This window comes from Bombina bombina, chromosome 2 (genome assembly GCF_027579735.1).
Source record: "Bombina bombina isolate aBomBom1 chromosome 2, aBomBom1.pri, whole genome shotgun sequence".
NCBI classification, from domain to species: domain Eukaryota; kingdom Metazoa; phylum Chordata; class Amphibia; order Anura; family Bombinatoridae; genus Bombina; species Bombina bombina.
The window spans coordinates 120,834,462-120,852,822 of NC_069500.1; the positions used below are offsets into that span (position 1 = coordinate 120,834,462).

At 41.5% G+C, this 18,361-nt stretch overlaps 1 protein-coding gene across 1 annotated transcript in view; it reads left to right on the plus strand.

The window, feature by feature from the left end:
• Nucleotides 1-3,908: 3,908 nt before the first annotated feature.
• LOC128648522 (F-box only protein 4-like) overlaps nucleotides 3,909-18,361 on the plus strand; it is a 200,549-nt gene continuing 186,096 nt past the window's right edge. Inside the window, exon 1 of the mRNA XM_053701241.1 lies at nucleotides 3,909-4,219. Within this exon, the coding sequence (XP_053557216.1) occupies nucleotides 4,028-4,219 (192 nt within the window). The 5' untranslated portion in view covers nucleotides 3,909-4,027. The remainder of the gene's footprint in view (nucleotides 4,220-18,361) is intronic.

Sequence of the window (18,361 nt, forward strand, 5' to 3'; positions counted from 1 at the left end):
TGCTGTCTCTTATCCCCAGGGCAGGTGTCCACACTGGACGAATTCAGAGAAGGAAAGTGGGATATGACCTGCTGAGCAAAGTCAGCAGGAAATGGAGGGGACAGAGGACAGCAATGCTATATTGTTCAGCTCTGTGTTAAGATATTTTAGTAAGATTTAAATCCTGCCTCAAGATAGTGTCTAATGTAATCAGCCCGATATTTTACATCTGGCCTTAGCAGTCAGTTAAGCCACTCTTACTTGCAGTGCTTAATTACATTAATGTTCAGCAGCTGTGGGACCCTGCTTATAGTTTCAGTATATAGTGTCAGTGCAGGCAGTTATTATGGTCCCCCGGTGTAATTTCTCTTTACCTGCTTTAGATGGCTGTGTATGTGGTCCGGAATCCCATTCGGGTTTTTAATTTTATGGGGCTTGTAGATTAGTGTTAGTTATAGTGGTGAGTTATTTATTTTGGATACAATAGTTTATTTTTTGTAAATTAGATTTTGTTATTTTATTGTAACCTAGTTTTTGTTTTGTTTTTCTATAACTCATGGGCTTAGTTTAGAGGGGGGGATAGGTAGAGTAGGGTTAGATTCCATTTGGGGTTGTGGCGGTTTAGGTTTAAATTTTTTAAACATAGAATTTTATTTTTATTGTAACGTAGGGGGTTTAGTTTAGAGGGGGGTTAGGTGTTAAGTTAGTTTGCATTTGGGGTATGTGGCAGTTTAGGTGTTAATAGGATAGATAGATATTTGCAGTGGGTGTGTGGCGGTTTAGGGGTTAATAGGATAGATAGATATTTGCAGTGGGTATGTGGCGGTTTAGGGGTTAATAGGATAGATACTTGCGGTGTGTATGTGGCGGTTAAGATCTTTATTAGTGAAGTGTTAGTTTGTGATCGTGGGGTACTTCGCTTTAGGGGCATTAGGATTAGTGGTTAGGCACGGTAGTTATATTTCAAAGGATCCTTTTACTATACATCACCAATATTGGCAGCAATGATGGGTGATGCATTTAGCCAGCATCGCCGACCAATGGCATGTATAGTAAACGCATCTCGACGATGCTGCTATGTCGGGAGCTTGAAATATTTTGACAGGCTCGCTTCGACATAGCGGTGGATCCCTTGAACTAATTCACCGCCATGTAGCACTTTCGATCATCGGGGCCTTAGTGTAAATATAAACTAATGAGCTTATGAGGTCTGCTCCCCCGACCATTTGATTGGAATGTGGTTTCAATTGGCAGAAACAGCTATTTCATATACAAAACTATACAGAAATTAGAAAAAATCGTCTTTTAATGATATGCCCATATTGGAGGGCTGGATCATCATCAAAAAATAAAACTTGTTTTTGTGCCGTTATGCAGCTTTGTTTCAGAATCAAAATAGGTTAGTTATTTATTGTTTATATATATACTGTATGTGTTGAAAAGTGGGTTCCGTTTTGTCTAAAAAAGAAAAAAGTTAGTAACCCTTTAAGGGAAAATCAATTCCACAGAACACTGTCCCTTTAACAGATGCTTCTCTAAACATTAATAAAAAGGAAAGATAAGAGTACACTGTTTCTTTAAAGTTAAGATAAACTTTGAAGAATGAATGCCCGTTTTTTAAAAATACTATTAAAAACAGGGGCACTTTAATTCATGAAAGTTTACATTTCACCCGTTTTCTTAAAATACTTACCTTTTCTTCTTGAAGCCGCTCCAGCGCTTCACCAGCCCGTCGCAGGCCTCTTCATACATTAGCAATGGCGATTCCGGCATCCTCCAATCACGGCTCTCCCCCCCCGGGGGGAATCATTGCCTGAGGCAATGCCTGATTGGAGGAAGCCGGTTTCGTCATTGCTGGGTAAGTTAACCAGGAAGAAGCAGGCAGGGGTATCGTTTCAGAACGGCGATCCGGCATTTCAGAAGAAAAAGGTAAGTATTTTTAAAATCCGGTGCAATGTCAATTTTCATGAATGAAAGTGCCCCTGTTTTTAATAGTTTTAAAAAAAAAATGGGCACTTTCACATGAAAATTGACATTCACTTTAATCCTCTAGAAAACGCACACACACAAATTACCGTCTTTTTTTCTCAGGTGCTTATCAGGTGATCACAGTGGCAATTGTTATCACCTAATAGAACCATAGGCATATGGAACAAAATAGGGGAGTAGAGAATCCCCTCTATTGTTTCCTTCAATATATAAAGACACCTTAATTGTCAGCAACAATCCACCTCTTCCAGTTCTGTGTCTGTCCAAAGTACAGGTGACTGTCATAACTAATACAAAACATACTGGTCCTATTTTAGGATATCTGCCAAATCTAAAATAGCCTTTTTCACTGTTTTACAATATAATTATGCAATTAACCCCTTATTTAAAAGAGCGTCATCAATTTAAATGATGGGTTTTAAGTCCTTATAGCTAGATTTATTTTGTTTTGTTATTTGCACCATATATCTTGTTAAAAATGATGGCTAAGTAGGTTTAGGAACAGCAATGCACTACTGGGGGTTAGCTGGTGGTTTTTGGCTACAAACTTGCTAACCAGATATGTATAGCAAGGTCCCAGTAATCAGGGCACGCCTTTGGGGGGCCCCGCCACATTGCCGGTGCAATAAAAAAAAATTCATTTTTTTTAAATTGGCGCCGCAAAGTCACTGTCAGGACTCAGGAGTGGAGCTGTGAGCCGTGGGACTCCGGTGGGAGGAGCGTAGGACGAGCACAGCAGAATCGAGAGAGTGGGATGGGAGCCGAGTGTGGGACTGTCAGACCGAGTAGGAGTAGAGGGCCAGGGCTGGCTGGCAAATCATCATAATCATCATCCCATCATGAATCATGGTAAGCAGCTCAGCTGTAGAGCTCCATGGGGGCAGCATTTTATTGCAGGTGGCTGGGGGCAATTGAAGGGGCTGGGGCATCATTTTATTGCTGGGGGCATTTGAAGGGGTCTGGGGCATCATTTTATTGCAGGGGGATTCATTTTATTGCTGGGGGGCTGGGGACATCATATTTTTGTTGGGGGCATCATTTTATTGCAGGGGGTATCATTTTATTGCGGGGGAGATGGGGCATCATTGTTGTGCTGGGGGCATCATTTTTTTGCAGGGGGCATCATTTTTTTTGCAGGGGGCATATTTTTATTGCAGGGGCATCATTTATTGCACTGGGCAAATCGGGACAGATGGCTAGCAACCAGGGACAGGGGGACAGACCCCTAAAATCGTGACTGTCCCGCGAAAATCGGGACAGTTGGGGGTATGCGATATGTGTGCCGTCACTAATTAGCTGCTAGCTCCCAGTAGTGCATTGCTGTTATTGAGCCTAAGTTTGATTTTCAACAAAGGATACCAAAAGAACTATGCAAATTCGATAATAGAAGTGAATTGGAAAGTGGACTAAAAATGTATGCTCTATCTGAATACTTAAAAATTCCCAGGTGTAAAAACCGTCTTTGTTACATTTAAACGGATATTCTGTTTGCAGAGATTATAGGATAATATTATATAAAAATACACTTGAAATAAGTTTATTGTTTTTTCCTCCTTGGAAGTAATACAATGACAGTGATTTTATGATTTGTTCTTAAAACGTGATAATAAACGTTAGTTTTAAAACAATGTTTTTGTCCAAATGTGTTATATTTCCGCAATAGCCAGTGTTAGTATATAGAAGAGAACTGTTCTATGTTATGTTTCCGAACTCTCACGGATGGCAGCATGGTTAGGCTCAGTTTACCGATGAGCAGGAAGCTGCTCACCTGTCCTAGTCAGTTCTCACGTACTTACTGGATGCTCTCTGCAGGAGCAGCACCGTTGGCCTGGTCACGTGATACATCAGAACACAACCACAGTAGTATGGGATCGGAACGTAGTAGCGTGGAAGTTCCAAACAAACAAACAAAAGAAATAAAACGGTGACGTAATCAGGAAGTCTTCGGCCCATCAGAGCATTCGGTATGACCTAACTCGCTGTTACCATGTGAGTGTCGCCATCTGGGTTGAGGTGTGTCACTGTCTCTGTTAGGTCGTAGGGAGCAGTTCCACTCACCATGGCTGAAGGTGGCTCCCCTCTGACAGAATGGGGTAAACTGGAGTTTGCAATTATTAGCGGCCTCAGGAGCCTAAGAGATCGATACCTGCAGAGTGTCAGGGGCAGCAAAGAGCAGGGTAGCCCTGCGGCTATAACTGAATCTTTGAGTGACAACGCCGATCTGAGGGCGACCTCCCTGTGCGGGCTGCCGGTGAGTGACAGATCCACGCTTCAGTGATGTCATGCTTTGTATTTCACACATATCTGTGAGCTCTGAGTGCCCGCTTCACCCCCTCATGTCTCACTGAACTCACTACTTGTGTTTGACAAATTCTTGTGTGTTGTCTGTGAATGACAACTGCCCCTTTTACTGCCAGTGTGCTGCTGGGAATTGTCATTGCTATGCGTGTCATCTGTTAACTGCACTTGCTGTAAGTGCCTAATGCCTATGTGGCCATCATCTACCATTGCTATCACAACTCTCTGTATGTTGCATGTAAAGAACAATAAGTTAGCTGTGACTTAACTGCCACTGGTACTGTCTTGCTGTGTGACTGTCATCACATGTGAGTGACAGCTCCCTTTCCAACTGCTTCCCATTTGAGTGACAGCTCCCTTTCCTATTGCTTCCTATGTGAGTGACAACATCCTTTCCAACTGCTTCCCATTTGAGTGACAGCTCCCTTTCCTACTGCTTCTTATGTGAGTGACAACTCCCTTTCCAACTGTTTCCTACGTGAGTGACAGCTACTTTTCCAACTGCTTCTTCCCATTTGAGTGACAACTCCCTTTGACACTGTCTCCCTGCATGAGTGACATATAGGGTTATGATTTACATCTCTATATGTGATTAACAGCTGGTGTTTAGATTGACATCTCCATGTGTGACCAGCATTTCCCCCCTTGACATTTTCTTGACTTTTTACAGTTATCTGTTCATGTTGTTTTGTTAAACCAAATTTTTTTTCTTTCATGATTCAGAAACAGTATGCAATTTTTAACAACTTTCCAATTTAATTCTATAATCTAATTTACTTTATTCTTGATATCCTTTGTTGAAAAGCATATCTAGATAGGCTCAGTAGTTGCAAATTGGTGGCTGCAGATAGATACCTTGTGTGATTGGCTCACCCATGTGCATTACTATTTTTTCAACAAAGGATATCTGAAGAATGAAGCAAATTAAATAATAGAAGTACATTTAAATGTTTAAAATTGTATTCTCTCTCTGAATCATGAAAGAAAGCTTTGGGTTTCATGTCCCTTTTAAGTGTGAACTACTTATGACTGATATTCATTCATCGTTCTCTCTTAATGTGCAATCTTTAAAGGCATTCTTTCATGATTCAGATAGACTAGAGCATGCAATTTTTTGCAGCTGTCTAATTTACTCCTATTATCAGTTTTTATTTGTTCTCTTGATATCTTTATTTGAAAAAGCAGGAATGTAAACTCAAGAGCCGGCCCATCTTTGGTTCAGAACCTGGGTAGCACTTGCTTATTAGCCACCAATCAGCAAGCGCTATCCAGGGTCTGAACCAAAAATGGGCTGGCTCCTAAGTTTAGTTTCCTGCTTTTTCAATTAAAGGTACAAAGAGAATGAAGAAAATGTGATAATAGGAGTAAATTAGAAAGTTGTTTAAAATTGACTAACTGACCTAAGTGGGAAGAGATAAATAAGGGGAAAATCTATCTTACAATATGGTGGTGCCTATTACTTTACAGAAACTCAGTGGAACTGAGAAAAGGAACAATTTTCAAAACAACAGGAAAAGGAGACCAAATAAAAATAATAATAATGTTGTTTTCTATACATTTTATATTACAATCTAAAACTGTTTAATGTACCTTTTAAAGGGACAGTCTAGTCATGAATAAACTTTCATGATTCAGATGGGGCATTTAATTTTAAACAACTTACCAATTTACTTTTATAATCAATTTTGCTTTGTTCTCTTGTTAATTCTTAGCTAAAAGCTAAACCTAGGTAGGCTCATATGCTAACTTCTTAGCCCTTGAAAGCCGCCTCTTATCTGAATGCATTTTGACAGTTTTTAAAAACTAGAAGGCGTTAGTTCATGTGTGCCATATAGATAACATTGTGCTCATGCATGTGGAGTTACCTAGGAGCCTGCACTGATTGGTTAAAATGCAAGTTTGTCAAAATAACTGAAATAAGGGGGAAGTCTGCAGAAGCTTATATACAAGGTAATCACAGGTACAAAGTGTATTAATATAACTGTGTTGGTTTTGCAAAACTGTGGAATGGGTAATAAAAGGATTATCTATCTTTTTAAACAATAAAAATTGTGTTGTAGATTGTCCCTTTAAGTTGTGTGACTGCTCCTAGTGGGAGCAGGAGATAATTATTAGTGACAACTTCCTGTGTGGCATCTCCACTTTTCAGGCTGCTTTTAAGTGACTGATCCCATAAATGCTTTATTCTAGCATTCTAAATGGTTTGCTTGGTAACTGTTATTGACAGCTAAATACTGTATACTTCTGTTCATTTTTATAACAAGCGAGTCCTAAAGGTTTTTATCAGCTCCCCTTGTGGGCAGTCTGCAAATTACAAATCTCTGTGGGATGTTAGTGAACTTGAGTGAGTGGTGAGTAGCAAGACCTTGAGGAGAGCGCAGGTGTGAGTGACAGCTCTGTGCTACATCTCCTTTAGTGACTTCAGACTCTGAGTAACTGTTCCTTGTGTGGTGTTGCTTATACATTTGAACTCCTGACTAATGACACATTGTTAGAAGAAACACTTTATTAGCACAAATGTATTTATGCTTTGTCAGCATACTGAGAGCCTGGAAATTATGTTAAAAAGCATCAAATTCAGTACATAGGCCAATTACTGCCAACATTATTAAGAATGTTTAAGAAAATAAAGGAAATAAACATTCTGAGTTTACTATTACTAATATTATTATTATCATTTATTTCAAAATTTAAAACCTATCTGAATCATGAAATAAAAAAAAAATATTTCATGTCCCTTTATGGTTTTTACAAACACATGTAACCTTTTAATAACCCCTCATTTTTGTGGTATTTTGTAATGTGATTGTACTCCCAGTGACCTCCGCTATGAATATCATTTATTTTTTATGATTCACCCTCATATAAACTAAACATTCACAAACCGTCATAAAGAAAGACATTTCCCATAAAAAAATCTTATAAAATTGGTCATTTCCTGTGCTGTCTTTTCTTCTCTATTAAAGGGACAGTCTACAATAGAATTTTTATTGTTTTAAAAGATAGATAATCCCTTTATTACCCATTCCCCCGTTTTGCATAACCAACACTGTTATATTAATATACTTTTTACCTCTGTGATTACCTTGTAGCTAAGCCTCTGCAGACAGCCCCCTGATCACATGACTTTTTATCTATTATCTATTGAGTTGCATTTAGTACTATGTTGTGCTAAATCTTAAATAACTTTTCGGGCATGAACACAATGTTATCTATATGGCCCACATGAACTAGTAGTTTCCTGTTGTGAAAAGCAAATACAAAAGCATGTGACTAAGAGGCTGTCAATAGAGCCTTTGAAACAGGCAGAAATTTAGAGGTTTACATTTTATAAAGTATATTAATCTAACAATGTTGTGTGATTGGGAATGGGTAGTAAAGGCATTATCTATCTTTTTAAACAATAACAATTTTAATGTAGACTGTCCCTTTTAAATGTCAGAATATTAGACATGGGTTCCCCTGGTGTTTCTGCATCTTGCAGACTTACCTCCTAGCCAGTGTGACTCTTGCTGTATGTGGCGCTGATTATTCTACATTTATTTGTGTACACCATTTCTGGCCCTTAAAGGGACATTAAACAGTTTGAGATTATGGTAAAATGTTTAATAATGCATGTTGATAAAAATTTAGCAATTTTCTTTCATTATGTATTTTGATCACATTTCCTGTGTTTTGATTGTGAATGTTGTGGGCTTTCCAAATCCTCCAAGAATTGGAAGTGCATTTTGGAGACTTCATCTGCTTAACACTGCTATATTTTACACCAACATTGTTTTGTCATTTTATTAATTTGTTTATAGCTGTCCCTAACTGGCCTCAGCAGAAGAGATACATTTTTTTTCTCTTGTTAAGTGTGTTCAGTCCACGGGTCATCCATTACTTATGGGATATATTCTCCTTCCCAACAGGAAGTTGCAAGAGGATCACCCAAGCAGAGCTGCTATATAGCTCCTCCCCTCACATGTCATATCCAGTCATTCTCTTGCAAGTCTCAACAAAGAAGGAGGTCGCGAGAGGAGATAGGAGTTTTTTTATCTATTCTTCAATCAAAAGTTTATTATTTTAAAATGGCACCGGAGTGTGCTTTTTTTTTCTCTCAGGCAGTATTTAGAAGAAGAATCTGCCTGCGTTTTCTATGATCTTAGCAGACGTAACTAAGATCCACTGGCTGTTCTCACACATTCTGAGGAGTGGGGTAACTTCAGAAAAGGGAATAGCATGCGGGGTTCCCCGCAAATGAGGTATGTGCAGTAATATTTTCTAGGAATGGAATTGACTAAGAAAACACTGCTGTTACCCATATGATGTAAGTACAGCCTTTAATGCAGTAGTAGCGACTGGTATCAGGCTGATAAATGTATGCGCAGTTGAGTTATTTTCTAGGGACTAGAATTTGACTGAGAAAATACTGTTAATACTGAAATAAATGTATGAGCCTTAACTGCAGTAGAAGCGACTGGTAGCAGGCTTAGTGATAACATGGCATAACACTGGAAAGTTGTTTTAAAACGTTTACTGGCATGTTATTCGTTTTGTGAGGTACTTTGGTGATAAATCTTTTTGGGCATGATTTTTTTCCATATGGCTAACGTATATTTCTGCATAGAAACCGTTGTAACAGGTCTCCCACTGTTGTAATATGAGTGGGAGGGACCTTTTTTAGCGCCTTGTTGCGCAGTTAAAATTCTAGCACAGTCTTCCTGCTTCTTCCTCCTTGATCCAGGACGTCTCCAGAGAGCTCAGGGGTCTTCAAAATTCATTTTTGAGGGAGGTAATCAGTCACAGCAGACCTGTGACAGTGTGTTTGACTGTGATAAAAGCGTTAAATCTTAAATTGATTATCCATTTTTTGGGTATTGAGGGGTTAATCATCCGTTTGCTAGTGGGTGCAATCCTCTGCTAAATTCATACATTTACTGTTATAATTGTTGGCTATAACTGAATTAATTCATTGTTATTTCAACTGTGACAGTTCTTTGTGTTTTTTTAAAAGCGCTGCAGCGTTTTTTCTATTGCTTGTAAATTTATTGAAAGATTTTTTCCAAGCTTGCTAGCCTTCATTGCTAGTCTGTTTAAACATGTCTGATACAGATGAATCTACTTGTTCATTATGTTTAAAAGCCAATGTGGAGCCCAATAGAAATATGTGTACCAATTGTATTGATGTTACTTTAAATAAAAGTCAGTCTTTACTGGTAAAGAAATTATCACCAGACAACGAGGGGGAAGTTATGCCGCCTAACTCTCCTCACGTGTCAGTACCTTCGCCTCCCGCTCAGGAGGTGCGTGAGATTGTGGCGCCAAGTACATCAAGGCCCTTACAAATCACTTTGCATGATATGGCTAATGTTATGAAAGAAGTATTATCTAATTTGCCTGAGTTAAGAGGCAAGCGCGATAGCTCTGGGTTTAGGACAGAGCGCGCCGATGACACGAGAGCCATGTCCGATACTGCGTCACAATTTGCAGAACATGAGGACGGAGAGCTTCATTCTGTGGGTGACGGATCTTATCCGGGAAGACCGGATTCGGAAATTTCAAATTTTAAATTTAAGCTTGAGAACCTCCGTGTATTGCTAGGGGAGGTGTTAGCGGCTCTGAATGATTGCGACACGGTTGCAATCCCAGAGAAATTGTGTAGGCTGGATAAATACTATGCGGTACCGGTGTATACTGACGTTTTTCCTATACCTAAAAGGCTTACAGAGATTATTAGCAAGGAGTGGGATAGACCCAGTGTGCCCTTTTCCCCTCCTCCGATATTTAGAAAAATGTTCCCAATAGACGCCACCACACGAGACTTATGGCAGACGGTCCCTAAGGTGGAGGGAGCAGTTTCTACTTTAGCCAAGCGTACCACTATCCCGGTGGAGGATAGTTGTGCTTTCTCAGATCCAATGGATAAAAAATTAGAAGGTTACCTTAAGAAAATGTTTGTTCAACAAGGTTTTATATTACAGCCCCTTGCATGCATTGCGCCCGTCACTGCTGCAGCGGCATTCTGGTTTGAGTCTCTGGAAGAGGCTATTCGCACAGCACCATTGGATGAGATTATGAACAAGCTTAAAGCCCTTAAGCTAGCTAATGCATTTGTTTCGGATGCCGTTGTGCATTTAACCAAACTCACGGCTAAGAACTCCGGATTCGCCATCCAGGCGCGCAGAGCGCTATGGCTTAAATCCTGGTCAGCAGATGTAACTTCTAAATCTAAATTGCTTAATATTCCTTTCAAAGGGCAAACCTTATTCGTGCCCGGCTTGAAAGAAATTATTGCTGACATTACTGGTGGTAAGGGTCACACCCTTCCTCAGGACAGGGCCAAATCAAAGGCCAAACAGTCTAATTTTCGTGCCTTTCGTAATTTCAAGGCAGGAGCAGCACCAACTTCCTCCGCTCCAAAACAGGAAGGGACTGCTACTCGTTACAGACAGGGTTGGAAAGGCAACCAGTCCTGGAACAAGGGCAAGCAGGCCAGAAAACCTACTTCTGCCCCTAAGACAGCATGAAGAAAGGGCCCCCTATCTGGAAACGGATCTAGTGGGGGGCAGACTTTCTCTCTTCGCCCAGGCCTGGGCAAGAGATGTCCAGGATCCCTGGGCATTGGAGATAATATCTCAGGGATACCTTCTGGACTTCAAAACTTCTCCTCCACAAGGGAGATTTCATCTGTCAAGGTTATCAACAAATCTAATAAAGAAAGAGGCATTTCTAAGATGTGTACAAGACCAAAATGCAAAGTCTCATACAGAGATATAGTTCTAGCATTTCTGAGGTCGCATCGGTGGAAAGTGAACATGGAAAAGAGTTCTCTGTTACCACTCACAAGGGTCCCCTTTCTAAGGACTCTTATAGATTCTGTAGAGATGAAGATTTACCTGACGGAGTCCAGGTTATCAAAAATCCTAAATGCTTGCCGTGTCCTTCATTCCATTCCAAGCCCATCAGTAGCTCAGTGCATGGAAGTAATCGGCTTAATGGTCGCGGCAATGGACATAGTGCCATTTGCGCGCCTGCATCTCAGACCGCTGCAACTATGCATGCTAAGTCAGTGGAATGGGGATTACTCAGATCTGTCCACTTTACTAAATCTGGACCAGGAGGCCAGAGATTCTCTTCTCTGGTGGTTGTCGCGGGTTCATCTGTCCAAAGGAATGACTTTTCGCAGACCAGATTGGACGATTGTAACAACAAATGCCAGCATACTAGGCTGGGGTGCAGTCTGGAACTCCCTGAAGGCTCAGGGATCGTGGACTCAGGAGGAGAAACTCCTCCCAATAAACATTCTGGAGTTAAGAGCAATATTCAATGCTCTTCTAGCTTGGCCTCAGTTAGCAACACTGAGGTTCATCAGATTTCAGTCGGACAACATCCCTACTGTGGCTTACATCAATCATCAAGGGGGAACCAGGAGTTCCCTAGCGATGTTGGAAGTCTCGAAGATAATTCGCTGGGCAGAGTCTCACTCTTGTCATCTGTCAGCGATCTGCATCCCAGGCGTGGAGAACTGGGAGGCGGATTTTCTAAGTCGCCAGACCTTTCATCCGGGGGAGTGGGAACTTCACCCGGAGGTGTTTGCTCAACTGATTCTTCGAAAGAGCAGTAGTTTTAAGACACTTTCTAATTTACTTCCATTATCAAATTTTGTACAGTCTTTTTATATACACACTTTATAGGGAGCAAGATCCTACTGAGCATGTGCACAAGCTCACAGGGTATACATATACTAGTCTGTGATTGGCTGAAGTCTGTCATATGATACAGGGAGACGGAAAATGGTAGAAAAAATACATTTGTCAGAAAAATATCTAGGGTGCGATTCTATATACGGCGCAGGTTTCGGCGCAAGCATGGAAACCTGCGCCACCCGTAGTTTCACCTCGCACATTGAGCTATCACATATACGGTGCCTACAGTTGCTAAAGTGCCGTAATTCGGACAAACTAGCGATGTCCAGAAATAAGTGTAAGTACAAATTTCTGGAGTCGCTAGTGACTTACGGCACTTTAGAAACTGCCGCCGCCGCCTAAAAAAACTAACTAAAGTATAAAATCTCCCGTAACTGTCTAACACGCCTCCCAAAAATAGCCCGACACGTATACCCCTATATCCGCAATCCCCCCTCTCACTCCTAACAATAAATGTATTAACCCCTAAGCCGCCGCTCCCGGACCCCGCCGCCACCTATATTATATGTATTACCCCCTAATCTGACCTCCCTACACCGCCGCCACCTATATTATATGTATTACCCCTAATCTGACCCCCCTACACTGCCGCCACTTATTTTAAATATTTTACCCCCTAATCTGACCCCCCTACACCGCCGCCACCTATTTTAAATATATTAACCCCTAATATGATCCCCCTACACCGCCGCCACCTATTTTAAATATATTAACCCCTAATATGATCCCCCTACACCGCTGCCACCTATTTTAAATATATTAACCCCTAATCTGAGCCCCCTACACCGCCGCCACCTATATTAACTATATTACCCCCTAAACCTAAGTCTAACCCTAACACCCCTAACTTAATTATTATTTAAATAAATCTAAATAATATTAATATTATTAACTAAATTATTCCTATTTAAAACTAAATACTTACCTATAAAATAAACCCTAAGATAGCTACAATATAACTAATAGTAACATTGTAGCTAACCTAGGGTTTATAATTATTTTACAGGTAACTTTTGTATTTATTTTAACTAGGTACAATAGCTATTAAATAGTTAATAACTATTTAATAGCTACCTAGTTAAAATAATTACAAAATTACCTGTAAAATAAATCCTAACCTAAGTTACCATTACCCCTAACACTACACTATCAATAAATTAATTAAATAAACTACAATTATCTAAACTAAAATACAATTAAATACACTTAACTATATTACAAAAAACAAACAAACAATAAATTACAAAAAATAAAAAAAGATTACAAGAATTTTAAGCTAATTACACCTAATCTAAGCCAAGCCCCCTAATAAAATAAAAAGCCCCCCAAAATAATAAAATTTCCCTACCCTAAACTTAATTAAAAAAGTAATCAGCTCTATTACCAGCCCTTAAAAGGGCCTTTTGCGGGGCATTGCCCCAAAGTAATCAGCTCTTTTACCTGTAAAAAAAAAACAACCCCCTCGCCCCATTACAACCCACCACCCACACACCCCTACTCTAAAATCCACCCGATCCCCCCTTAAAAAAACCTAAGTCTAACCCCCAAGTGGTCCTTACCTGTCCTGAAGACCGGCGGAGAAGGTCCTGTTCCAGGCGGTGAAGTCTTCTTCCAAGCGGCGACCTCTTCTTCTTCCAGGAACCAGCCGGCGCGGAGCGGAGGAGTTGAAGACCGATGACCGCGGAGATGAAGACCGTCCACTCTGGAACTGAAGACCGGCGATGCTGGAACTGATGATCGGCGACGCTGGAACTGAAGACTGCGGAGTCATGGAGCGTGGAGGATCCTCTTCATACGATCTCCGCCATACATTGAATAGGAATTCAAGGTACGCGATTAAAAATGGCGTCCCTTGAATTCCTATTGGCTGATTTGAGCCTTCAAATTCAAATCAGCCAATCGGATGAGAGCTACTTTAATTCTATTGGCTGATTTGAATAGCCAATAGAATAAGAGCTACTGTAATTCTATTGGCTATTCAAATTGTTCGTTTGCCGAAGACTATCGACATTCCTCCACCTGCATAAAAATTTTTTCTAATACCAGAGTGACGATTTCATCCGTATCTAACGGCTTGGTTCCCCCATTGGCGTCTAACTCGCCATGATAACCTCCCACTTGTTCTAATGCGCATGCGTGAAACTCTCAACTGTATGTCTTTCAACTAGCCCGTTCACAAAAGCCGCCAAGCCGCATACGCATTTGGAAAGGAAATTCCCATATTGATCCTCATCGTTGTTACACGGACATTACTAGTATGTATCTAAGCAGAGAACATTAGCGCATGCGCATAGATTATCAACTCGAAAATGCGCACACTTACTTACGCATGCGGCGGGTGGGACAGCCAAAATGATTTCAATACAGAAACCCGGAACAGAGCGAGGGGGCAGAGGAAACAAAATAAAACGGCGATCGTAAATATATAAATTATTTAATATATTTTATGAAAAATGAAGTTAGCAACTACAGTGTTTGTCACTATATTATACTATACTACTATTCACAAATCTATAACTTTACTTTCACTTTAACCAGAAGTGCTTAATACCGTCGTTAATGTGCACGATACAGAGCAGGGGATACACATTTTTGCAGCCGCTGCATTGCTCTATATTATTCATGTGGTCGTTTCTGTTATGTTATGGAACTTAAACTGTGTATAAAGCCTGCTGAAATGTAAAGCTACAGCTTTGTGTTATGTGTGATAACCAGAAGGGCACATTTCATTGGTGGAAAAGCCGCAGCATCACAGATCTATGAATGGTGTCCAGTTACAAGGTGTGACAATATGTGAGCTCCATGATGGCGGCACCCAGTATTAAGATGTAGAGCTTTACCAAGTGGCACCTGTAAAGGGTTAAAATAAGACCGCTCTAAAAAGAGCTGTAGGTATGGGAGGAAAACGCTCCGTTGCATTTAAGTATGGCAGTTTAATGTACCTTTAATTATGAAATATGCATTAATTAGCAAAGGGAACCATTATAATGAAAGAGAGGTGAGATGGGCCCACAGGCTCCAATCACCATACCTCCAGTTTTAATATTAGTATTCTCACAAAGCATTTAAAAACCCAAATAGAGGCTTTAATGCCAAATGTGCACCCTTTCCAGCTTAAATGCAATCACTTTTTCTTACATAAATCAAAGTTAAAGGGTATGAAGATAGGGGATATTCCTTGAAGCTAGCTAGCTTGCACACTTTTGAGTTCAAAGACCCCCTCTTACCTTGAATGCCCAAATAGCTCACCTTGATATGTAGCAAGCTGGAACTAGAGGGGACGCGTATGTGATAAGATAAAATGATTAGTGATTGACAATATACCATATAAAAAATGTATAATATACATACAGAATCCTACAGTCAAAAAGAAAAAATCCCAATATAGATTCTATGAACTCTTCCTAGGGTGGGAGATTTTCACCAAATCTGCAATCACGTGTTGGCTGCCTCCTCCTCACAGACTAGTCCGGATAAGCTATAAGTATAGAAAAGAGCAGAGGGGAGCCTCGTGTAGAACCACCAAACATATGTGTGCATAGATATGAGCCAAATGGATACTCGCATATCACTGGAGCACCCTAATGTGCTAGTAGGTACAGGCTGTAGATTTATAGTGTGTAACAGCTCACCCACTTCTGGGGATCCTTTTGTGATTCTAGACAAGCACACCTATGTGCTGGTATGAGTAGACTAATAGATTTCAGATGGGTGTATCAGCTCACCCAGTCAGGATTCTCCCAATCATCAGGATACAGGTGCAGGATGAAGTTAATGTTTGTGTTCCAATTGATAGTCAATGAACACAAATAAGTAAGGTGCTTCCAGTCTACTTGAATTGCTTTAAAAATGTTTATTAAAACAATATATAAAAAAACACAAAAACAAGTAGTGGAACAGGGGTATCCAAATAACCCCTTTACAATGCAATGCGTTTCTCGGCACTAAGAAGTCCGTTTCATCAGACATTGGGAGAATCCTGACTGGGTGAGCTGATACACCCACCTGAAATCTATCAGTCTACTCGTACTAGCACATAGGTGTGCTTGTCTAGAATCACAAAAGGATCCCCAGAAGTGGGTGAGCTGTTACACCCTCTAAATCTACAGCCCTGCACCTACTAGCACATTAGGGTGCTCCAGTGATATGTGAGTATCCATTTGGCTCCTATCTATGCACACATATGTTTGGTGGTTCTACACATGAGACGCCCCTCTCTTTTCTATACTCTGCACCTTGATATGTCAAAGCTTTGGCCAACTCAGGTGGATCCATTTTATTTCAATTTTACAGTGTGATAGGCTGAGTGTTTGGTTGTGATTGTGTGTAATTGAACTGGGAGTGAGTGTGAGTATGTGAGTGTGTGTAGTGTGAGGATGGCAGGGAGAGGTAGGGCGGAGGGGAGAGGAGTGGCAGGGAGAGGAGTATTGTAGAGGACAGGAGGAGCAGCGGGGTCCCCGTCAGGGAGTAAGTGGAGTGGGGAGAGGGAGAGCTAGAAGGGATGATGGGAGGGGAGATTCCCGAGAGCCCCAGAGACCAGGCACATCAAGGAGAGGGACAGAGGGTGCACATGGGGACAGAAGGGGGGAGGATAGGGAGGAACCCACACCAGGGACATCGCAGGGAACAAGCCAGGTGTCCACAGAGGATGAGATGTCCAAACTTCTCATTCGATGAGAATGTTGCCCTAGTCCAGGCCATCATGGACAACCACAGTGCCCTCTTTGGCCAGGAGAAGGGCAAAGGCGTTGCCAGAAGGCGCAAAACAGCATGTTTGGCGGTAGAGGATGCCGTCAACAGTGTGGCCCCGCAGAGGAGGACTGTTGAGGGCCTTAAAAAAAGGTGGAATGACTGTAAGAGGCGGGTGAAAGAGAAGATGGGGCAGGAAGCCATGCACCAGAGGGGAACAGGCGGTGGTCCACCCCTGGACACAGAATACAACACCTGGCAGGAGATGATACGCAAGTCCCTGAGTATGACAGCAGTCCGTAGACATCCAGGGGCTCGTGACTCAGGGGCTGCAACCACAGCACATTATGCTAGTGAGTAACATCCCACACACCAGTATGATATGTATTTGAGATATAACATCCTTTAATGTCACACATTCACATACACAATGAGGAGCATGGTATTTGGCCTACTAACAAAAACATCTACAATTATATTTCACATTAATGCTACTTAACACAATGCAATTCATGATATGAGGTGGAATAGTGCAATACTAACATGTCTCAGAATAACACAGGCCACAAGCCACATGTAGAGTTTTCAGTAAATGGACACTATAGCCATCACAATACTTTTAGCTCAGAAAGCAGGTTCTGTGCCTACATCAGGCTAAAGTAAATTGTGTGACCATAGTGTCACTTAAAGAACACATTTTTTCCATCATTGACATGTACACATAGCTATTGTATGAAACACATACCTGTATACTGTGCAGATTAAAATCCCTCATATCACAAATCACATTGTGCACATGCATGTTATAGAGTTTGACATGAGAATGAGTATAGGCCCAAGCATGTATCAATGTACATTGTATGCCCACATGGACATATATATGACTGTACTAATCCCTCTCATCATTTGACTCCTCCACAGAACCTCCTGTCACCAGGATGCAAACAGGCATGCCGCCACCTCCACCACCAGTCACAGGCATGCCTCCACCACCACCGCCAGTCACAGGCACGCAGCCACCTCCACCACCACCGCCAGTCACAGGCATGCAGCCACCTCCACCACCACCACCAGTCACAGGCATGCAGCCACCTCCACCACCACCACCAGTCACAGGCATGCAGCCACCTCCACCATCCTCTTCCCTTGGGAGAGCTCCACCATCTGCAGATGAGCATATAGCTGGAATTACTCAAGCACCAGCAGATGCAGCTGAGGATGTCCCACAAGCACCAGCAGATGCAGCTGAGGATGTCCCACAAGCACCAGCAGATGCAGCTGAGGATGTCCCACAAGCACCAGCAGATGCAGCTGAGGATGTCCCACAAGCACCAGCAGATGCAGCTGAGGATGTCCCACAAGCACCAGCAGATGCAGTTGAACCTGCACCTCAAGCACCTAGAAGCCCTGCTGCTCAAGAGCCTGTGGATGCACTGTATTCTCCCCTGGGTGAGGAATACATTTCACTCCAGAGGAGGCTCATAACAAGCTGCAAGAGCAGACAAAGAGGCCAACAGAGGTTTCACAGGAGCCAAGAGAGGTTACTCAAGCGTAGCATAGAGCTGCAGAGGGACATGGCAGCATCATTAAATGGAATTGTTCAAAACCAGTCGCAGATGATGAGAATTCTGTCTGATATGCAGATGCAGATGGACAATAGATGGCAGGAACAAAATCAACTCTTGGGTGTGTTGGTTGAGCACTTTGCACACCAGCAG